This window comes from Epinephelus fuscoguttatus, linkage group LG24, assembly GCF_011397635.1.
Source record: "Epinephelus fuscoguttatus linkage group LG24, E.fuscoguttatus.final_Chr_v1".
NCBI classification, from domain to species: Eukaryota; Metazoa; Chordata; class Actinopteri; order Perciformes; family Serranidae; genus Epinephelus; species Epinephelus fuscoguttatus.
In genome coordinates, this window is record NC_064775.1 from 2,482,277 (window position 1) to 2,506,100 (window position 23,824).

At 41.7% G+C, this 23,824-nt stretch overlaps 1 protein-coding gene across 1 annotated transcript; it reads right to left on the minus strand.

Annotated features, from left to right (window-relative positions):
- Nucleotides 1-10,962: 10,962 nt before the first annotated feature.
- Nucleotides 10,963-23,297, minus strand: LOC125884823 (cytochrome b-245 heavy chain). Its single transcript, XM_049570066.1, has 13 exons — nt 23,170-23,297; nt 20,982-21,074; nt 19,639-19,749; nt 18,019-18,103; nt 17,467-17,615; nt 16,838-17,019; nt 16,618-16,750; nt 16,405-16,497; nt 14,820-15,073; nt 13,916-14,078; nt 13,597-13,743; nt 13,380-13,504; nt 10,963-12,555 (listed from the first exon to the last, which is right to left on the minus strand). The coding sequence occupies exons 1-13, from the start codon at nt 23,212-23,214 to the stop codon at nt 12,438-12,440; spliced, it is 1,698 nt and encodes a 565-aa protein (XP_049426023.1). The 5' UTR covers nt 23,215-23,297; the 3' UTR covers nt 10,963-12,437.
- Between the last annotated feature and the right edge of the window lie 527 nt (nt 23,298-23,824).

The following is a 23,824-nucleotide window of genomic DNA, read 5'->3' on the forward strand; positions in this document are numbered from 1 at the left end:
CGAGGATGGAAGACTAGGATTTGTCCAGTGGAAGTGGGGTGTATGGGATTCATAGCAAGATCAGCTGTCTCGCTCCTGGGGGAACTCGGAGTGCAGGGACAGAGTTTGAGGAAGACAGTGAGGGAAATGTCAGATGAAGCAATTCAATGTAGTCAGTTTATCTATAAGAGAAGAAATAATGTCAGTTGGGGGCCAGCAGGGGGAACTACTAAGCAGGGCACGTAACTCCTTGAGATCAGGTGGAGAGATCCACTTCCTCTCAGGAGAAAATCCAGGAAGAGGAAGTATTTAAGTGTGAGAGTGGCCTATTGGAATCCATTTTGTTTGAGGCCATGCAGCAAGGTGAGTGTGTTTGCTGATCCTGTGAGTTTATTTAGCTCCTTTAACTTTAGCTGATATTGTAGTTATGCTATGTAGCGTGTGAAATAGAGTATGACATATGTGCATTTCAATTTGAGAATCATCTGCAAGTTCTCAAGAGATTGATGAGAAATGCCAAGAATCCAATCAGTCAAGTGGCAAAGAGACTCACTGAACAAGAGAGGGCAGGGGGCTGCCCAAAAGAGGCAGGCAAGAAGAGTTGGCATTTTGTTGCTGAAAATGAGAGGAATGGGTGTTTTCTCTTGCACAACGAAGACTTTGCCTTTGTTAAAGAAAAATGAGATGGCAGTTTGTTGTGTGACATCATGTCTCAAAACAGCCTGGGAAGTTTTTCTGCTGTGCCTTGTGACTCCAAGCTCATTAATGTGGTGTTTGTTAGAAACTTGGACAGAGTATGGAAACACCGCAGGCTTCTTGACGTGTCTGATATTGAACGTAAAGTGGCTTGTCTGCCATATCGTTCAGGATATGTGCTTATGCCTTTACTTCATCGATTTGAGCTTAAAGTATAAAAACAAAATAACTTCTAGAAGGAATTTTGACTGTTTTTTTACCCAAAGGGAAATTTTAATTGGGGTCCGACACTCAAACACTTAGAAAAGGAGTTGGGGCAATACATTATTTGGTTTGATGGTGCTATTGTGAGAATATATAACACACAAACTCTCTCTGGCAGGGCTACGGTTCGCTATATATTTTGTATGCATGTTCAGTTTAATTTATAAGATGGCTTGGGTACGTGTCGCCTGGAAAGAAAGGGACCACGAAGAAGAAGGTGTGGTGCCAGCAAGCTGGGTCGACATTGACAAAAAGTTAGTCTTTTGGCCGAATATTGTAAATGCAACGAAGTTCATCAATGAGCGCCGCGAGCCAACTGATGGATGGAAGCGGTTTCCTCTGGTCAAAGTGAAGCTCAGATCTGGTATGTAGAGTCAGTAAATACACTTTGACTTGAATAACATGTCATGTCAATGTTTTGCATTGATAACCTTTTTGGTTTGGCAGTGTTTCATAGATGATTACCAACAATGCTGGGACCAAACAAGTGGTGCAGTAACAGAAGGAGGAGCACAGTGCACCAGACGAAAAAATAAAAAAATGCAACATGAAGACTTGGATTATGAGGAAGGTAATTGTGCTGTGCCTATTTAAGTAAATATTGCATGTGCTAAACATTTGATTATATGTCTACTTCTTGAACACCATCTATTCTCTTTAAATTACACAATAAGTATCAGGGCCTGAAATTTGCTGCAGGATTGCGGGTATCGCGCATAATTTAACCGATTCCCGCAAATTTCACACTCATAATGTGGGAAATTCCCACACACATTTCAAACCAGCCAACTACTGGTACACACTACAGGAGTGCTGCGTTAGACAGTCTGACGTAAATGACACACACGTCTTTGTTTGTATAGTTTAGGTAGCCTACTGTACTGAATAAAGTTAGATTTCAGGCTCTGAGTATCAATAACACAGTGTATCATATTGCTCCTTAATCATCAATGCTAGCATCATACACAGGCATATCATAAGTGTACCGACAGTTTTAGTTTTCTATTTAAAGTTTTTTCACTTTAATCCCTCCTTCCCCTCCCCCCCGGACGTTTGTCTCTCAATTAGGTGCTTGTGGTGGCCTGGAGCATGGACACATGGTCGAGTCACCTGATTTGTTTGCAGATGATGATCATGCCATCAGTGATGAAGGTAAGTTAAACTGCCTTGTGACAGGAGTGATGTTGATAGGAATATTGAAGCAACTTTTAAATTTGAGGATTTGGTGACAGCCAGCAGATTTTAAATAAATCAAGCTTTACAATATAGAACTTTTCAAAAAATGGCATCATTAGATAAGATTTTCATGACTTTTTTTTACTGACTACATTCCAGACACAGATAGCCAAGGTAGTCCGGCAGGTAGACTTCCAGCTGCACCGCAGAAAGTGGGACCACCGAAAAAAAAAAGGTTTGTGTACAGTTCTATTTCATTATGGCCTTTCTGTTTTGATAGTTTGGGCTAGTTCATAGAAATATAATGATTCTATTAAGTAGTTCTGCTTGATGTGTTTGACCAGAACAAGCACTTAACTGTGTCCAAACAATGTTTACAAACTTTTTTTTACATTTTGGAGGTTATTTCTATAGAAGAAGCAACAGCATATAATTTCACCTTCTAATGAAGGCATGTCTCACCAAACAGGAAGTGTGTCTCATCACGCAGACAAAGGAAGAGGATCAAGACCACTCAGCTCCCCATATAGAAAAAGAACAAGCTCCTCATACCCAATGACACAAGCTAGTAAGTACGCAAACACCCCCTCATAGACACAACCAGATCACTTAAACCCAAATCCAGACCCTTTAGCTTGATCAACATACTACATAAAAGTGTGTTTGTGCAGGACTGTAGGTTGAAAAGACACACCCTAATGTCTTCAGACTTTGTGATGTCTGAATAATTTTGATACACAACTGGTGCACATTTGTCAGTGAAACGTCATCTACAGCAGTGGTTCTCATCCTGTTTAGGCCATGACCCCACCAAAAGATAATTTGAACTGGGGACCCCCACCCTGAAAACATTTGGCATTGTTAAAGCTGAAGCGTTATATTTTGTTGGACTCGGTTCCGCAAATTAATATTCTAGTCTACATGCTCAAACGCCTCACAAAGCAAGAAATTGTGGCATGTAGACTGGCTATTTTCACAATTTTTACCTCTTTCTCAGGTTTATTTTACCATATTGTCATTGTTGGACCATTTTGTCAATTTGATGTTGGGGGATAGCAGGAAAGGTAACATTATTTTTGTAGATCTAGGGAGAGGTGAGAGGATTGAGGGTTAGGTGGGGGTGAGGGGCCTGGAGAGCGTGGATGGAGCGGGGAGCCTCGAACACAAACAGAGGAGAACAGGAAATAAAGAGCTCTTTTGGGAAGAAGCCCTTGAAAATACTCCAATAAACAGCTCTCACGGCCACATCTTTGCGCATTGGTGAACAATATATATACATACATACACACAACCAGTCAAAAGGTTTAGAATACCCTAATTTTTCAAGTTTGTGATCCTCTTTTTACTTTCTATTTATACATATCAGTAGTCACTTTTGACCAGTGTGCAATAAGATTGATCAATACAGAACTACAATATGATTTTTTTTGTCAAAAAGGAGAAAAATATGTACCATGATACAAATGACTATGAACAACAGTTGACACAGAGTCATGAACCCATGCAAATAGAATCATGACCTGGCTCAGTTTATTTTTTGGCAAGTGTTAAGTTGCTAAGGTAAGGTGTTGATGATTCTAATTATGACTGTCTTTCTTTCAATGCTTTTAGGATTTCAGAGAAAGGTCATAGGGCTGCTTGTAGAAATTTGCGATGGGTTGAAGAACTTACAGATTGCCCATCAAGCAGAAGGCACTATTTATGACCAGGCTACAACACTCGAGGAGCTTGAACGCCTGGAGGAGTCCCTCAAATCAACGGAGGAAAGGCAGAAACTAGTAGGTTTCGTAAATTTGAGAAATCCTCTAGCACATCTTTACCGAATGCTGTGGAAACCAATCCGGATACAATGGCAAATTGTCAGGGATCACACAGTTTTGTTTTGTTTGTTTTTTAATCTCTGACATTCACATTCAGTTGTAGCACCTACATTGAATTTAGATGTTAGAGACGTATTGGTAAGAAGAAATCTGGCAATATTAGACTACAGGAGTGATACTAACGAAATGAATTTTTTCTCAAATGTGCACTGTTGAAGTCACCTTGTGACAGACAACAGTCATGGCATATACTGAACTCTAAACTTGCTCTTGTTTTTGTACACTGATTTCCTCCAATTTCAGATCCAACACTTGTCCATGGTTGGAGGAGGGACATCAACCAAAAACAACGTGAAGTGGATCTTAGACAAGTAGGTTTTTTTTTCATATCATTGTCAGTTGTCTGTTAAGGAAGAATTGATGAAACCAGAATTGACAAAACAATACACAGACACCAGGACAAAGTGTAAAACCAGTGTTATACACATCAGTGTTGTTGATCAACTAGGGCTGGATAACATAGAAAAAAAGCTTATTGATATTGAAAAAATTCATATTGATCAATATCGTTAATTAACAAAAAAAATTAAAAAATATTTGAAGTACGGCCCTGGCCATCTTAACAGGGGTTAAAGCAAAATAAAATCTTCTGACTGAATTTTTTTTTCCAGGCCAAGGCAATGTGTCTATTCTGAATATGAAAAGAAAATCAAACCACTCTTAATTTCTGTTCATTCCTTTTTCGTTTTGACCAGGAAATAGAAAAGTTATTTAAATTAATTTTTAATTCAATTATTATTTCAATTCAAATAACACATTTTTTGTGGATTAAATTTAAGCATTCTTCTTTCTATTGCACTTACAGTTACATAACGAGTTACATCACTGTCTCTGTGTGACATACAGCTCTTTAAAACGGATCATAATGTTGCTGCTGTATTCTAAACATCAGAGTGTTTCAGACTGAGAGGTTTGAGGTGGAGCTGCAGGGTTGGGTGGAGGTGTGTGAAAGTTTATTTGTGCTGTTGAACGTAACCGCTGTGAAACAATCATTAGGTAACGTGACATTGATCTTATTCACCAGCTTCTTACTGTCACTGCTCGCTCTCTTCATCAGCTCCACCTCACTCCACCACAGCTAACATTGTCTTGTAGCTGCTCTCTGACGGAGCAGCTCTGTCTTCCATTCAGTGTTTTGAACTTTTATAAACAACAGCAAGGAGGAGTCTTCCTGCATTGAATGTACAGTCTGAGAGCAAAAGAGCGTCACCGTCTCTCTCACACACTGAATCTGTTAGCTGCTCCTCTCCTCCTTATCAGCGGGGCACCTGAGTGCTGTGTGACAGACAGCGATGTTGTCTGACTCTTTAGTTTAGATGCAGTTATGGCCTGCTTGTTTCCAGCACCATTTTCACCATATAGGGCTGTCAAAATTAACGCGTTAACCTGGGATGATTCATTTCTGGAACAATTTTTATTAACGCAATTGGCACATGTGCATAACGACCCGCCTCGTATCCCACAACTCATTGATGATGGTAACTACAGTGTATTTCAGTAGCCTGCCTCTTCCCCCAAACAAAGTGTGTGTGTGTGTGTGTGTGTGTGTGTGTGTGTGTGTGTGTGTGTGTGTGTGTGTGTGTGTGTGTGTGTGTGTGTGTGTGTGTGTGTGTGTGTGTGTGTGCGCGCGCGCGGGGGCTCTGCTCCGGGGAAGGAGCAGCTAATGTTAGCTTCCGCTGCTGTCACTCCTCTCGCTGCTCTGACAGTCTGTTTAATGCAGGAATAGTTATTAATAGTTACAATAGTTATTCCTCATCACTGTTGTGTATAAAAGGTCCGGACATATGGGGGACAGAGCTGTCAGTAAGCGGTTGCAGGACACCGTTGTGTTTAGCTGTGGTGACACATTCAACAGCACAAATAAACAGCAGCAGCATTATCCTGCTTTGGTTGGTTTAAAAAAAGTCTTAATGAGAGATCTTCGTTATTTCATCTGTGCAAAAAATCAACTCTGATCCTGATCCACTGCTAAGTCATCTGGAAGTCTTTACTGATAAGCAAAGACAGTTTAGTTATTTGAAAAAAAACAAACAAACAAACAACACAATGTTAGAAAAAGATAATTACTGAAAAATGTCAAGATCTAACAGTTTTGTTTTCCTCAGTAATTAACTAGTAGAATTCAAAAAGACTGCTTTGTGGCTGTGTTGTCATCACTCAACCAACTACAGTCACAAGTTAAATTAGTAAAGTACAATCATTATTATTTTTATTTATTTATTTATTTTTATATATAAATATAATCTCTTAATTTTGCTCTGAGTGCACCAGAATGATGCATTTGACTTTAACATGTACAATATTATCTTCCAGGGGAGCATGCCATCCAATAACCTTATTCTGTCCAGATTCTGTGGGAAACACTGGATCACTTGATTTATCATATCAAATTATAAGTGTGTTGTTCTACTGTTGGTCTACTGGTGCTATTGGCAACATGTTATGAATCATAATAATTAAAATAACTGTCATAATACAAGTTTGCATACCCCCCTTGCATGTCATGTCCGCCTTTAAAGTTTATTAATTTCAATCCTTACCTGTTTGCATCCCTGTATTTAGGAATGTTGATTAATTTTGATTAATCCACAGCTACCCTGTGATTGATTAGATTAAAAATTTAATCGTTTGACAGCCCTACTATTTAATGTTTTTCTATCAAACTTTTTATCGACCTTTTTTTTTCTTATTGAACCACTATCTATCGATCGATACATATTGTCATATTGAATTATCACTTAACATGTGCAACATGAGATGCAGTGCAATAAAAATTAAATGTATTTTTCAGATTTTTTTTTAACATAATTTGTATGCTTAACATTTCTTATTTTAGTAATAAATCGTACTTGCTTAATGTTCCCCACAGGTACCATCTGACTTCCTACTGACCTGTCATTATCAGCTGGCTGGACCGGGACCCTGTCAAACTGGTTCCTGGCCAGGAATCACTTAAAAAATTGATTGGTGTCATTGGTGTAGCCAGATGATGTGCCGACTTGTGCTGCACTGACAATGGCTTCTGTATAATTGTATTCAAATTCCCTTTTGTACCTACAGGTTGATGGCCCCAAACCTACAGGCTCAATTCAATTTGTGTGGAAGGAGACCTCAAAGGAAGCTTTTGTTTGAGAAGCTCCGCCTCTACTCTGTTGTTATAGGTAAAGAAGCACATCTGTACTATAGTGCTCCAAATCTCTGTCTGTCACTCTGTGTCTGTAACACTGTGTCATATTTCTTCAACCACTCGACGGATTGAGATGAGACATGGTGGATATCTTCCTTGGAGCACAAGAATGTTCCTGTATTGACTTTTAAGTTGATACCGGAACCGGCGTGCCTGCACGGGATGATTGTTTGCCAGTAATGGTGGTTTGGCTTCGCCAGCAGGCTCCAGCGGGTATATTGACTAGTTGAACAGAAACAGCTCTGTCACTCTTTCAGCACATAAACAAATGCAAGCAAAGCTAATTCTCATGGTGAAAAATATTACCAAACCTCAATCCCAGTTTTTTTAGATTATATTTATAAAGTTACACTTGGTTTTAAAAAGTAAGTAGCTTATATATCAGCTGTTTTGTTGCAGTCGCAACTAGTTGTGTAGGTGTGAACTGAGCTTTAGAGCATCTGCAGCTGAATATTTTCACTGCTTTCTACAGCCAATCTTCTTTCATGTCTTACAGATAGTGTCCAGAGGAGCACGCCTGACTCACAAGTAAACATTCGTCGGATGATTGGCGAGCATCTGAAATTTGCCCCAGATAGGCAAAAAGGCGGCAGACAGAAGGTGGATGACAGGAGTGAGGAGCTGTTAAGCTCCTCTTAAGCTGTTAAGCTAGTTAAGCTGCTGTTTGAAAAGTTTGTTTTGTTGTTTGCTTGAATCTGATGAATCCAACCAAACCGGAGTTGCACCGTGGCTACCCGGCGCTTCAAGATAGCTACAGCGCTAACCTATGGGGGCAAACGTTTTAACTGCATTGGGCCTCTAAACACACTCAGAAAACCATTTCAAGACCTGTGGCACATGACTTGGGTCCCTAGAGACACCACCGTGCACATTGGACTCATAGTGTACAAACAGTCTAAACTTTGTGTTCTTGCGTGGAGTCACTCACCTCAGATAACTCTAGTTACATCCGGAAAAGCAATTACTAGCCGATTGTTGAGCGTCTGTGGCTATAGTGGGTGAGCGAGCAGACACTTGACAATCGGCTAGAAAATTGCTTTTTCTGAGTGCGTTTAGAGGCCCAATGTGGTGAAAACGTTTGCCCCCATAGGTTAGCGTTGTAGCTATCTCGAAGCGCCGGGTAATCACGGGAGAACTCTGGATTGGTTGTATCATTTTAAATCAGGTTTTTTGCTTCCCCCAACACTGGGTGACCCACAGGAAAATGATATAGGGGTCAAAAATGGCCGGAGTTCTCCTTTTAAGCTACTGTTTAAAAGGTTTGTTTTAGTCTAGATGTCATTTGTTTGCTTGGATATTTGAACTGTTTTTTACTTGAATTTGAATGTGTCTTCTCTTTAATTTTAATATTAATTTTTATTTATTTAAAGAGATCAATTTTGTATATGCATGTTTGCACTTTATTTTATACATGGTAACAAGTTTTTTGTTCTTTACATTTAATAAATGTTGGTTACCGATTTTTATTTTTAAACTTTTTTCTAGACAAATTGGAGGCTGATTTCAACCCAACATTAAATGTTGATGTCAAGCCAATGAGGACTCTTAAGCTCAAGTTTGGTCTGATGAGTCCAAATTTGAGATCTTTGGTTCCAACCGCCGTGTCTTTGTGAGACGCAGAAAAGGTGAACGGATGGATTCCACATGCCTGGTTCCCACTGTGAAGCATGGAGGAGGAGGTGTGATGGTGTGGGGGTGTTTTGCTGGTGACACTGTTGGGGATTTATTCAAAATTGAAGGCACACTGAACCAGCATGGCTACCACAGCATCCTGCAGCGACATGCCATCCCATCCGGTTTGCGTTTAGTTGGACGATCATTTATTTTTCAACAGGACAATGACCCCAAACACACCTCCAGGCTGTGTAAGGGCTATTTGACCAAGAAGGAGAGTGATGGAGTGCTGCGGCAGATGATCTGGCCTCCACAGTCACCGGACCTGAACCCAATCGAGATGGTTTGGGGTGAGCTGGACCGCAGAGTGAAGGCAAAGGGGCCAACAAGTGCTAAACACCTCTGGGAACTCCTTCAAGACTGTTGGAAAACCATTTCAGGTGACTACCTCTTGAAGCTCATGGAGAGAATGCCAAGAGTGTGCAAAGCAGTAATCAGAGCAAAGGGTGGCTATTTTGAAGAAACTAGAATATAAAACATGTTTTCAGTTATTTCACCTTTTTTTGTTAAGTACATAACTCCACATGTGTTCATTCATAGTTCTGATGCCTTCAGTGAGAATCTACAATGTAAATAGTCATGAAAATAAAGAAAAGCATTGCATGAGAAGGTGTGTCCAAACTTTTGGCCTGTACTGTATATATATAAAAAACAATTGTATTCAACGTGAGTCCAAACATAATCCAAGATCTCTGTAACACAGGAGGTTAATGTAATGTCAACATTGGGATATGATGTAAATATGATTTTCATACACAACCATAATGCAATGGTCATCCAGTGTTGGAGTACAACCAAAATCCAAAGTCTATTTAATGTAAAAGGTTAAATGTAAACCCAATTTTCAAATCCATATCATAATCCAATGGTACGTCAAGTGTCAGCTGGCTCACCTGTTTTTGTTTGTTTGTTTGTGTTTACAGGAAGCTGCACGGTGAGATGGGAGAACCGCACCATGTACTGTGTGGTCAGTGTGTTTGCTGTGGCCATTGCATAGGACACACACACACACACATATATATGTATATAAACAAGGATGAGTACCAGTGAAGCAGTGTGTGCCTGTGGACAGCAGGGGGCCACAGAGTGCCACACAGATGGAAGCTTGACCTTTGACCTCTGAGGAAACTCTTCAGCCTTCAGATGCATGACCTCATGTGTTTCTCTTGATCTGCCGTCACTGCAGTGCTTTCATGTGTCACAGTGAGCTGTGTGTGTGTCGCTGACGCCTGGCAGCATGCAGCAGCTGCAAACCTTCTTCTTCTTCTGTGGTTATCATGTGCATCATGTCAACACTGACAGACAGAGAGGATTTTTGTCCTCAGCTGCAGGAAAATAAACATGAAGACATTTATGAGCGAACAGTGTCCAGTCATTTCTTCAACATGTTCATTTATCACACTGATGTTCAACATGTTTCCTTTGTTCATGTTTCCTCACTTTTTCTCCATCGTTCAGATCCTCTAATGCTCATTATGTTCATCAGCAAACACTTTCACCCTGGGACAGTTTTGAGGCACTTTACCTGACTCTTTTTACACCACAGTTCAGAGGCAAACAAACTTACCTCAACTGTTCAATCACAGATGAAGTTTGTCTGTTCGCTGCACTTTACCAGCTGCAGCTTCAGTGAAACATTTCTCTGACATGGGTCACAATGAGTACTCTACTTTAATTTTATTATTTTTTTACAGCCAAATAATGACACGCAATATAGTCTTACAAAGAAAAATGAAACAAAACAAAATTATTATTTTTTTAATTAATTACAGGCAAGTAGTTGTTTTTTTATTTATTTTATTCTGTAAATTAATTATAGGCAATTTTTTTTAATTTATTCTTTAAATTAATTACAGGCAAATTATTTATTTTATTTAAATTAATTACAGGCAAATTATTTATTTTATTTAAATTAATTACAGGCAAATAATTATGTATTTATTTTATTCTTTAAGTTAATTACAGGCAAATAGTTATTTATTTAAATTTATTTTTAGTCTTTGAATTAATTACAGGGTAATAATAATACACACAAAAAGAAAACAAAAAATATTAAGTTAAAAAATATTATTCATTTCTTTTTTATTACAGGCAAGTAATGGCATACAATATGGTCTCAAAAACAAATAATATTTGAAATAATTATTTATTTTATCATATCCTGCTGGGTCGTTTCATCTACAGCAATGCATCATGGTCTATAAGATCATCATATGTTTGTAATGTGGCCGTCCTGTGACGGTGCAGCTGTTCTAAGAGGGTTTTAAAAGAGTTGATTTGGCTGAAGAAGAACCATTTAGGCTGAAAATAAAACTGCGACAAAACTTCTCTGAAAATTCAAGTTTATTATCCGAAACAGGGATTTCACTTGGAGCTGGGTGCAAAACAACAATTAGACACAACACAGTGTGAGTGGTGACAGAAATACACATTACTGGTTTGACAGGAGTCCGAGGTGATGTCTGAACGGCGTCTGAAATTTGAGTGTAAGTTTGGTTATCCACATGTTATATACTTCCACTGGCCGATAGACTGGTTTAATGAGGATGGCGCTTTTTGCTCGCTGTTTTGTGCGCCGAGCACTTCTTCACTCTAGGCACCTGGAGCACTTTGAACTCCTCGGGTTGACAAAACCCTAAACTCAGAGTGGAGAAGTGGCCCACGTTCTCCACGTTTTCTCCATTGTCTGATCAGATGATTTGAGAGGCGGGGCTTCTGTGGTGGTCACGACAACAAGTCTACAGCTGGTAAACAGTGGAGGAGAAACTGGTGGTAGTGGTTGCTGGATACCCAGAGCTATACGGCCTGATGATAGACAGCAGGTTGTCAAACTGCCCCTGAGTCATCCTAAAATCTGCCTGTAAACGTCCATGATGGAGGAGAAGCTCCTGGACCAACTGGTGGTACTCCCCATGATCCAGCCTCTTTTTTAGGGTCTCATGTACCCACACAGATCTCTGTTTATCTGCTGACAGCCTCTCACCCTCAACCAGAGCTACAGACAGCACCCTCTGCCTCAACATGGCAGCAGCTACACACTCATTACTGCAGGATACATACAATAAAAGTTACAGTAGATTGATGACACAGGAAGGTTAGGGTGAGGAGGTGATGGCGTGGCTGCTTGGCAACAATAAAAAGGCACAGCAAGCATTTTCTTTTTTTACGAGCAAAGCACAAAAAAACTCTAGAAAGCTTGAGTTTGTTTTTGAAACTTGTTTTTAGCATATTGAAGCTTCTAATCAGCTCCACTGCAGCACATAAAACTTTTGGACCTCTGGCACCAACAAACAGAAATAGGAAGAAAAGTTTTGAAAGCAACAGTTTCACTTATTGTTGTAACACAAAAGGAGAAGAAGGCAATGTGGAAAATACCACATCCTCCATTTTTGAGCAACAGCGGGGTCTTTGCAAAACGAGCGTGGTGAGAAGCAGAGCGGAGGCTGGCGATAGGCTGCCATGGTTACGGCTGTAAATGTTTAAAATAACAGGCGTGTGTGGTGTGACATGTGTCACGAGCTCCGCTGCTGCTGCTGCTGCTCTCAGTACTTGGATGTTTCCTCTGTCTCTGCCGGGCGCCGTTAGAAGTTCTCCTTGTTGAAGATGAACTTGACGTCAGCCTCAGAGTGAGACAGACACTGTTTCTCCAGAGATTTCCCCAGCTGAGGTGGGCCGCACAGGAACACGCCCACTTTGGTGCTGAGGACAGAAAACACAGCTTTATACACAGCTTTTACAGTGTGTGTACAGTGTGTAGGCAGTGTGTACAGTGTGCAGTGTGTATGGTATGCAGTGTGTACAGTGTACAGTGTGTATGCAGGTGTAGAGTGTGTATGCACTGTGTACAGTGTGTATGCAGTGTGTGCAGTGTGCAGTGTGTACAGTGTGTATGCATTGTGTACAGTGTGTGTGCAGTGTGTACAGTGTGTATGCAGGTGTACAGTGTGTATGCAGGTGTACAGTGTGCATGCAATGTGTACAGTGTGTATGCAATGCGTGGTGTGTGTGTACAGTGTGTATGCAGTGTGTACAGTGTGCAGTATGTATGCAGTGTCTACAGTGTGTATGCAGTGTGTACAGTGTGCAGTGTGTATGCAGATGTACAGTGTGTATGCAGTGTGTACAGTGTACAGTGTGTATGCAGTGTGTACAGTGTACAGTGTGTATGCAGATGTACAGTGTGTATGCAGTGTGTACAGTGTGCAGTGTGTATGCAGATGTACAGTGTGTATGCAGTGTACAGTGTGTATGCAGTGTGTACAGTGTACAGTGTGCATGCAGATGTACAGTGTGTATGCAGTGTGTACAGTGTGCAGTGTGTATGCAGTGTGTACAGTGTGTATGCAGTGTGTATGCAGTGTGTACAGTGTGTATGCAGGTGTACAGTGTGTATGACATGTACAATGTGTATGCACTGTGTGGTGTGTGTGTGTGTGTGCAGTGTGCAGTGTGTACAGTGCGTATGCAGTGTGTGTGTATACACAGTGTGTATGCAGTGTGAAGATGATGGGTCACGTGCTCACCCCGGGTGCTTTGAAGCGATGTTGGTGAACTCGTTGTCCCAGTTGGGTTTCCCGTACAGCGTCTTCTGTTTGAGCCCTGTGATTGGGTCGTTCTCAGCCTCGTGGTGAACACGGAAGTGCGCCGCCTGATGGAGAAAAACACAGACTTTAAAAAACACTGCACCACAGGCAGTTTCAGTTTCAAGTTTAGCAGATGTTTCCAACACGCCGGCCGCACCTCGGTCTCCTTCCAGCGGGTGAGGTAGATGTTGTAGCTGAGGAAGTCGGTCACGCCCTTCTCCGCCATCTGACCCTCCAGAGACTGCAGCAGGTCGGCGAACCACTCGAAGGCCTGCGTCTCCGGGCACAGCCAGTAGAAGTAGATCTGGAGGACGGCAACACACAAGGGTCACTTTACTAACTGTGGTAGGCTGGCGCTAAAATCAGGGATGTATCCAAGACTTTAGAGGGATACTTTAGGGTCCAAATTCTTCCTGAGTGAGGACCACGCCAAAAGTTCGTAAGAGGTCTTTTGTCAGCGTTCAGGTCTCTCTCACCTTCTTGGTGAAGACATCCTGGTTGTTCTGGATGCGTTTGTACCACACAGACTTGAGGATGGAGGCGAAGGGAGTCACGCCGATTCCCGCGCCCACCAGCATCACCACCTCGTAACGAAACACGTCCTCACTGGCCGTACCGAACGGCCCGTCTATGGCCACCCTGAGGAACATCACAAGAGAAACTGGTCATGATGGGAGACACAAACATTTTATCCATCAGCGTGTCTGAAAGTCTCTGTGCGTCATTTTTGAAATTCGTCCAGTATTTCGAGGGGAACAGCCTGAGCCTGTCAGTGACAAGAACACTCTAGTGGGCGTGCACTGATGTTTTGAACGTGGGGTTACATTGCAGCTTGTTTTGCAGCGCTGTCTGTCAATACTGGACGAATTTTAAAAATGTGTTCCCACGAGACACTTAGACACAAAAACCATTAAAAGTTTGGCTCATAGTTGAAATATACCAAAGTTACCCTTTAACAACTCAAACACTTAAAACACGACGATAGAAAGCATCTAGACATCGGCTTTTTTGAACGATGTCACAAGCCAAAAATGTTTTTTCAAGCATGTGTGAAAACGTGATAGTTGTCAAAGTATATCTCTTCGTTCCCCTGTTCTTTCCATTCTTTCCTTTTCTTGTCTGAAAGCAGAACCGGAAAATGCTCCAGCTTACTCAGCAGGATCACTGTGGGCAATCTGATCTGATATTGGCGGACAGTATTGTCTGAGTTCCACTCCACCAACCGTCACCAGCACTGACAATGAACCCCTCAGGGCTGTAAATGTGACCCCCGTTGGCAGTTCTTCTAAGCAGTGCTGCATTGAGCAGGCGGAGGGTGCAATCATGTAATCATGAGCAATTTCAGGCCTTTTTTATCACCCCCTTCCCCTGTTGTCATACTTGGGCATTTTCCAGGCCTCCTGAGGCTCCGTTTTGTCTCCTCCACAGGCCTCGTACAGCTCCTGGGTCCAGTCTCCAACGATACGGATGTGGGCGCTGAAGTAGTCCTCCTCGGGCGCGGAGGTCAGGGTGAACGGGTGCCACTCCAGCCTGGAGACGGACGGACACTGGATGAAGACGTACTGACCCACCTCCATGTGGAAACCTTTCTTCTTCATCTGCAGCTCCAGAGTCTTGGAGGGGTGCATCACCACCTGAGGGACAGGTACGCGGTTATTAGTTATAATTAGGCCCTTTTATCGAGGCTTCTTTGTCAAAAACAGGCTGAAATTAAAAGTACTTTCATTATTGATTTGTCTTTGTTTCTGTGCAATTGTTCAAGAAAGTGTCGATCACAACTTCCCAGAGCCCAAACTGACGTCTGCAAATGTCTTGTTTTTGTGCAACCCACAGTTCAAACCCTGATAATTGGAAGTGATATGTCAAAAAACACATAAATAATTTGATTTTAAGAGTCATCTAGATTTGGTGTTTATTCTATACCAATGTGTTGGACGAGTGGGACAAATATACAGTTTTGCAGACACTTAAACATGGATGAAAGTTTGAACGAGTGAACCTTAAAGACTTAGTGTCTTATCTTGTTCCTGCTGCTAAAAGTGGTCAACTTTGTTGCCATATCAAACTACAAACATTATTAATCATACATAAACACGTTCCAACCATAACATCTGATCACCTCGTCCACTTTTGTGTCGGGATCAGCTGCAGACTGACTTGGCAGAGATGGCTGCCATCTTGTTTTTACGTGGATTAGTGTAGTGTGCTCGTACTGCCACTAGATGGCACAAAAAGTGTCCACGAACGAGGACAACAAGTCAAGTAAACTCAAAATGCGATGTCCACACATCTTCACCGACTTGCGAGTGATAATATTAGTGAGTAAGTAAGCTAAGGTAACGAGCTGGCTTTAACTAAGCTATGCTGCATTGATCTGGTGTTGGTTGCTTTGTAACCTTAGCAGTATCAGCTCGTTAGGACAGCTCACCGACCCTCGGCCTCACTCCGTGCTGCTAGGACACTACTTCCCCGGGAGGGCAGTGGATGTGAGCTTGGATCATAGCCGCTGTAGCAACTTGAATTCAGCCAGCGGAAAACCCAACCCTTGGGTTCAGATTGGACTGATGGCCAGCAGTAGCTCAGGGTCAAATCGATGTAATGGCAGCAACAGAAAGTTTGCTAATCGGGGGGAGTTGGGTGCACGGTAAAGGTCCATCTCGGCCTTTTGCGGACATTAGCAGACTCCATGTCTTAGCTAATGTTAGCTATTGTTGCGCACTGTTAGAGAGACAAGACACTTGGGAAGACGCATTGCGTGACATCCTTTGGACTTTCTCGGAAAATTCGGCCCTGCATTCAGTCTACAGGCTGTTACAGAGGCAACTGAGAATGTCGGGGAGGGTCTCAGATTTTAACGTTAGAATCTGTTCGCCCATTGGCAATGAAACCAATCGATACTGGTCAAAAGCAACATACAGAACCTTTAAAACTCCCTGTAGTTGACTGTTTATTACAGCATACACACCTTGGTGATGACCACTTTCTGGTGGGATCGATAAATGCGGATGATCCTCTCACACACATAGAGGAACATCGGGGCCACCACCCACTTCCACGTCTGGAGAAAAGGTAAAAGTTGGAAAAAGTATGCAGACATGAATAAAAGACGTAACATACTTAAAGTATTGGACTGAGATGAGTGTTTCCCATGAACACCCAGCGGTCTCTAGAAGCTCACCCCTGGTGGGTTTCCAGCAAACTCTGGGATGGCACATTTGGACCCGTTCTTTCCCCAGTTGTTAAACTGGCTGGCGCAAACCTGGGGGTCACTTGTATTCAGGCTATTGGCTGTCTGTCCTCGCACAATCCGCCTGCAGAGGAGGAATGATTATGGTTATTGTAGGTGGAGCTCGTAGCGTTCAAGGCTAGCAGACAGTACATAAATGCAGATTTCTTACCCAGCCCCGTGGAACACCAGCCCGATAAAGAAGATGACGAAGAGATGGTGGGTGTACCAGAACACCTCGAAGTAGGACCTGCGGATGACCTCCATGGATGAAGTGATGATGAGGATGAGGGCCAGCGTGATGGCCACGCCGGTCAGCCCGGCGATGGTGGTGAACATGACGATGGTAGGGTTCTGCATCGAACACACAAATAGCACGCATTAGTCATGGCGTGGGCCGTGGTCACAGGGTTGTCACCTCAAACATTTGTTTCCACTTGAGTCACACCCCTGCAGGTCGTGTTCGTTGGCTAACTTCCCTCATCTACCGCCGTCTGTTTTGCCACAGTTCCTCCACACACCACACGAGAAAAGCCCACAAGAGGCTTTGTGTTTATATTGTGATGACACAAAACATCTTTCAAAGAAACGCTCAATACTTTAAAGAGGAAGTTTCTCTGAATGACACAATCTCTGAGGACAAATACCTCCAAAGAGGAAGTTTGTTACATGAAGTAATACTCTTATTTTTTCTAACTCTGACACCAAATTTGGCAACAAGCTGCTGGATTTCACAGATTTGAGCACCTCAAGAAGAAGCGTCCGACTACATGTATGAACTCTGCTGTAACCTCGACTCACCGTCTTGTTGGACCTGATGGGGTTCAGGAAGGCGGCGTTGTCATTGGTGCCGATTTCGGACAGGACGAAGGGTAGCCAGCTGCTGTTTCGATTCAGCTGGGCGTCCATGAAAAACTCGAAGTTGAACAAGTGGGCGACGATGTGCACAGCTGTGAAGGTGTGAGGAAGAAGAGAGACAAGATAAGACACTGTCAATTAGGAAGTACTTGTTTGAGGACAATGGGACTTTATTATCGTCTCGTTTTAGGACATTAAGACTTGAGATTGAGATCACTGACAATGTTTAGATTTTACACTTATCAGGTCCTACTGATCCCAAATAGCTAAGAGAAATTAAAAATGCATACCAAACAAAAGTGTGGGTCTCATGAGGACATTTGTTTTTTTTTTATTTTTGTTTGATTCTTAATTAAAGACCCCTCATATTTTAACATATTTTAAGTTGTGCTTTGTCAGAAACTGTCGTATAACTTCCTCTGAATCAGTGAAGAAAAATCTGACATCATTTTATTATCTCTCAACACTCGCTAACGTCTTCTGTAAAATCAATACCTGTATGGAAGGCGATCATGTACGCCACCAGCTTGTGAAAAGTCAGGTTTCGATCCAGTTGGCGAGCAGCTGTGCGGCTGCAGCACTGAATGCAAACAAGACAGACAAATATTGCAATGTTAAAAATAAACCCGAACAACAACAAAAATTGTGTTAGCAGATAAATTCAGTCCTAGACTAGATCGCTGAATTTTTTAATGCTGTATAGCCAGCCCAGTTTCACTCCGTCCTTTAACGTCAGCTTGATACGCGGCTGGTCGCTGTTACAGTTTAATGATTCTTGGCAGCGTCAGGGGGGAAACGCGGCAGGACACAAACGAAAGTTAAGGCGATGAAAGTCCGTGTAGAGTGGGTGTTCCTCCTAAACTGCCGCCTGACTAAACAGTTCAGCTGTTATCAGGGCTTTAAATGTTCGTTATCAGTGGATACAAGTGGCATACGTTTGCAAAACACATCACTTGCGGAGATCCAAGGGGAGAGGAGGTAGCAACACAACTCCACCTAATGGAGGCTGACGGCGCCCCAGATTCAAACGTCCAGAAACACATAACTGAAACCACAAAATATCTCCATACTGCTCGTCCGTAGTGATCCAAGTGTCCTGAAGCCCCGACATAAAAAGTTGTTTGGAAAAATGTCATTTGAACTCACAGGCTACAGCGAGGCTAAAAACAGAGTCCAAATGAGGTTTTTCCAAACAGCTTTTTATGTTGGGGCTTCAGGACGCTTGGATCACTACAGACGAGCAGTATGGAGATATTTTGTGGTTTCAATTATGTGTTTTTGGATGTTTGAATCTGGGGCGCCGTCAGCCTCCATTAGGTGGAGTTGTGTTGCTACCTCCTCTCCCCTTGGATCTCTGCAAGTGATGTGAGGACTCTAAAACTTCACCTGAGCCTCCCTCGGCATATGGGTGAGTAGATAATGGCTGAATTTACATTTTTGGGTGCACTATCCCTTTAAGGGCGTCAGAGAAGGCTGACTAGGGTGGCTGGGAAAGGTGGTAGATGGGTCCAACAACCACTGACTTTCACCCGGGAGGGCGGTTTTCTCTTTTAAAAACCCAACCACGTGCTTTTGTTGTTGAGGTGTACCGACGTAGTGCTTTTATTTTGAAAGAGACTGTATGCAAACTGTACATTTCCTGTGAAAACAGAAGTGTATTTTGAAAACAGACAATGCATGTAACAGGCTGAAGTTGACACGGCGTCCCAGAACGTCAACAACCAACACACCCAGGGTACCTTGGACGTCATATGTGGACGTGGAAAGACCATGACCAAACGTTGATATGCGACGCGGTCGCAGTGAGAATGTGTTGGTTTGGTAGAGGTGGGATCAACAAATTGTTCTGCAAGTCATGAGTAAGGATTGAATTCAGGAGACGTTTCGAAAGATGTAGCAAATCAGCTGCGACCGGTTGTGTCAGGAAAACAGATCAGCATTGTGGACTTTCCTGAGGTGCGTTCTCGAGTTGTTTTATGTGTCGAAGATCTTTACAGTAACTCACCTAAAGAACAAATCAGGCGTCCACATCTTCATCAAGACTTGGTATTTTGGATTTTATCAGGTCTAAAGTCATCAAATTTGTGACTCTAGTCTGCTGTTTGGTGTTTTTACCTGGATGGTGCCTCGGAGGAAGGAAAGGAGGTTTCTGCAAACCGGCAGCAGGATGAGCATACAGTTGAAGTTGAGGCAGGCAGCCGGAGCTCGGGCCCAGGGCAGAGCTTGCTGATGGGACAGACACAGTGTTGGGTTACTTCAAAGTGTAATCAGATTACTTTATACTGTTCATTCTACCCCTTAAAGCTCTGTGAATGACTTTGAATACTGTTTCCTGTCTTTCTATATTTGGTGCTCATAAGAAAAGTGAATGAAAGCAGCAGATTTCTGTTTCACTTCTGCTCAGGTGGATGCAGCTGTGCAGCCGCCGGTGTTGACTCAGTGTAACGTGAAGCCAGCTGTGACCACAGAGCAAACTTTAACGCTCGTGTCAGACCTGCGTCCCCTCACTGCGAGGCGTGGCTAGAAGGTGGTGGTGATAAGCTGCGATTAGTGCGGGTGTGGATGTGTTTGGCTGCCTGGACTGAATAGTGAGGCCTGCGGGAAGTGTCGAGGGTTTTATGTTGCCGCACTGTGTTACTGGAAGATAAATGAGTCACCTGCTGAAACTTAATCTGTCTTTCTGTGGCATCTCAGATGGTTTAACTTCAGTCCTGCTGAACAGCACCATTCATGCTCCCTCAACTTTATTTTAAGCTCTAATAAAGATCCAAAGCGATGCAACTAGTGGCCAGTAATTTACAGTCAAATATTTTTCAGCGTGTGTTTCATTTAAGTGTTAAGTGCTGTAAAGTTTAGTTGATTCAAAACACACATTAATCACACATTAAACATGGCTTCATAGAGACAGTTTCAAACACAAATCAGCTTCACTATAACTCGCAGCATTCACAGACAAACACTTGTCTTTATCTGGACATTTTCCCCACAAATACAACATGACGATACATTTGTGAAATACTGGACCGATTTTAAAAAAAATATTGTTGTCACATAGACATTAAAAAAAAAACACGAGGAAATAAGGTGTAGGCAGGTGAAAACTACCAAAGTTACTCTTTAAATCATGATTGCAGCTATGCACGCTGCATTCTTTTGCAGGACGTGCAGTAAAAGAAAAGAGAAGAAGATGTAAAGAAGAGTGGGCTGCAGTGTCTGCTATTCAAGCAGCTTGATGATGTTAATCTGGAACATTTTAGGACAGCAATTTGAGGAAGTGAAAAGGGTCAGGTCCTGTTTTTGGAAATGGATCTTTTCATGCAACCTTCATGAGTTGTTTGATTTGTTTGCACGGTAGCTCACAGACAGAGCTGATAAAGGTGCAACGTCAGCTCAAAAAAGACCAAAAGTAATTCATGAAATGAATGAATTAAAAATCAGCATGTGTAAATCAGACTCACCCCGAGCAGGACCCTGGTGTAAAACCATCTCTCCACCAGGAAGCGCCTGTAGAATTCTACAAACAGGTAGGCGTTGATCCCGAGCCACACCAACTGTGACACACATGCAAACACACGGCCGGTTAAAACAAAAGTTTCACTCCAATAAATCACAATAAATCAGAATCCATGGATGAAACATCTGAATCAAGCAATTAAGCTCACAGAGGTATCAGAAATTAGAATCAAGGTGACAGGGTGTATCAACATTTCGTGTGTCCTCTCACAGAGTTGGTGATTCAAACTAAACTTTCATCTCTGTCAGAGAAAACTGATCTGAGTTCAGACTGTTTACTTACAGCACAGCTACACTCACAGATAACTGAGCCTCCTACCTGCCTGTCAAACACCATCAACCCACAAACCTTCTCCAGTCCGGACTGAGTGGAGTCCTGCGGGGTGAAGCTGTGAAGGCTGTGAGCGGAGCTAGCTGCTAACAGCCACCGCTGCAACTAACAAACTCCACAAATCCATTCAGCAGCTCCACCATCCACAGTCAGACACACACGGCTGATTATTTACTGCTGAATTACAGCTCACAACTCGCACCAACCCAAACATCCTGGTGCAGACTATTTACTGGAGTTTACCAGCCTGTGGCTCATCAGGCATCTGAAGATCATTACAAGCAAAAAAAATTACGGCTGTTCTCGGCTTTACATTTTCTCCACGTCTCGTCAGTGAAAATGAAACATAGATTTTGTCTTAGTTTTTATTGTCAAGATTTATTTTAAGCACGTCATTATCTCGATTTCATCATGGAAAAAAGGTCATTAACAAAAAAAATTCAATGAACTTTACACAGGTATCATATGAGCGTTTCTATAATGGCATAGTGTATGAGCTGACTCTGTCATCTAAAGGTCACCTAAAGGTCGCTCAAGATTAAAAAAAAACAAAACTGGTTGTGGTATAGAGAGACATCGCTGCATTTCCTGTCGAGATAGTGCCACGAAAACTAGGTATTTGAAGCCACAACATGATCTTTTCCTGACCATAAAGTGCTTTTTGTGCCTAAACCTGACGACACGTTAACCACAGCATTGTTGAAACATAAAGCTTCAACGTATCAGCTACATAATAATTCACAAATGTATCTGTGGTTTGCAGAAATGAACGATGCTGACGTTTTTTTTTTCAGGCGATATGGTTGAATAAAGTTTCAATTTTACAGTTTAATTTTTTCACAGATATAATTCGGTTACGTACATGAGTTTCAGCAGTGCAACCAAGAAAACAATTTGACTTAATTAAGGAAATATATGATTTTCTTTTTTACATTTTTTCGAGCAATTTGGGAATGTTAAGTCGAATTTTCAAATGTAATTTAATTATTATTTTTTAAATATATTGGCCTGTAATTTGAAAAATGTTCAGGTTGAGAAAAAAGAAAAAATATTGCGCACAATTGTTTTATTTCCAACCATTCTTTTTCCCTCTAGGCAGAGTTGCGAAACTTATCGTGGCAGCAAAGTGCCACAAAAAGTAGTTGTTTTCAGCAATTTGGGAACGTTGCATTTTAGAATGTAATTCAATTGTTGTTGTTTTTTAATTGTATGTTTATATATATATACATATTTTTTTTCCTGAAATTTTAAAATGTTTAAATCAAGAAAAAAAAAATATTGTGCACACTTTTTGAAAAATGTCCAACAGATTTTATTCTCCAGACGAAGTAGAGACGAGCTTTTAAATTTCATAAACGGCAGCGGTTCTCAACTATTTTGGGTTTAGTTCAAAGATTTGTCGTCTTGTGACGCCTTCCTGTCACTGGCTGAATCATTGAATCATTTCTCAAATTTCTAAAATGATCCAATAATTCACAAGAAAAGCAAAGATTAGATAAAACCTGTAGTTGAAACATGTTTTTCCTACTTTATCTTCATCTCGCGGCCCTTAAAATATAATTTTTCTTAATAGAATACAATATAAAAGTTCATTTAAATCAAGAACTATCCAAGTTAGCAATATTTTGGATCCGATCAGACATTTGATGCAAATTTTTGGCACTTTTTAAACTCTACGTTGTGGCCACATTTCATGCAATAACAGAAATATATTGAGATTCCATTCTATCAAATCCACACACTTTAAAAATGTGATTTTAAGAAGCAGATATAAACGCAGGAGAAAAATCAAATAAACTCACAATTACAAAGACGGAGAGTCCCTCGTTGGCAGCAAAGTTCCCCATGATGAGCGCCTCTCAACAAGTGTGTGTGTAGGTGTGTGTGCTACAGTGATATTAGAGAAGGAAGCAGGAAACAGTGAAGGAGGAGAGTAAAGAGTGCAACTGATTACTCACTTTATAACCTTTGTCAGGCGCAAATAAGGAAGTGACCCCTCACAGGTTTTTTTTCACCAGCAGCAGCAGAGCGTTATCTCGATATTACTCCTCCATAAATAAATGTGTAGCTGCTGAAAGCTTTCTTATCAAGTCTGAGATTATGATCTGACTCTGATGTTTAAACAAAGTCCAAGCAAACAAAAGCTGATCTGACGATAAAGAGAATAAAAACAATGTTAGAGTTTCTGAGTGGATGTAAAAGAGTTCAGGGCGTCACATTTTAAGATATTCGTCTGTTTACGTCACGTACAGATATGATTACAGATTTTAAAAATCATTTCCTTACAGGCAAACGCTCTCCTTGGGGGCCGAAGCGTTTTTAAAATCAAATATCAAATTAAATACACGATATGGACACAAGTATTTGGAGGCCTGACCATTACACCAAGCTACAACAGCTTCCACTCTTCCTCAGAGGCTTTCCACAAGATTTCTGGGTGTTTCTGGGGTAATTTGT

Coding starts and splice junctions, on each gene's coding strand:
- LOC125884823 (XM_049570066.1), bottom strand. CDS start 23,214: ATGGGGAACTTTGCTGCCAACGAGGGACTCTCCGTCTTTGTAATT. Junction 16,751..16,837: donor CTGGTGTTCCACGGGGCTGG/GTAAGAAATCTG, acceptor CCTCCTCTGCAG/GCGGATTGTGCGAGGACAGA. Junction 13,744..13,915: donor AGGATGTCTTCACCAAGAAG/GTGAGAGAGACC, acceptor GCCGTCCTCCAG/ATCTACTTCTACTGGCTGTG.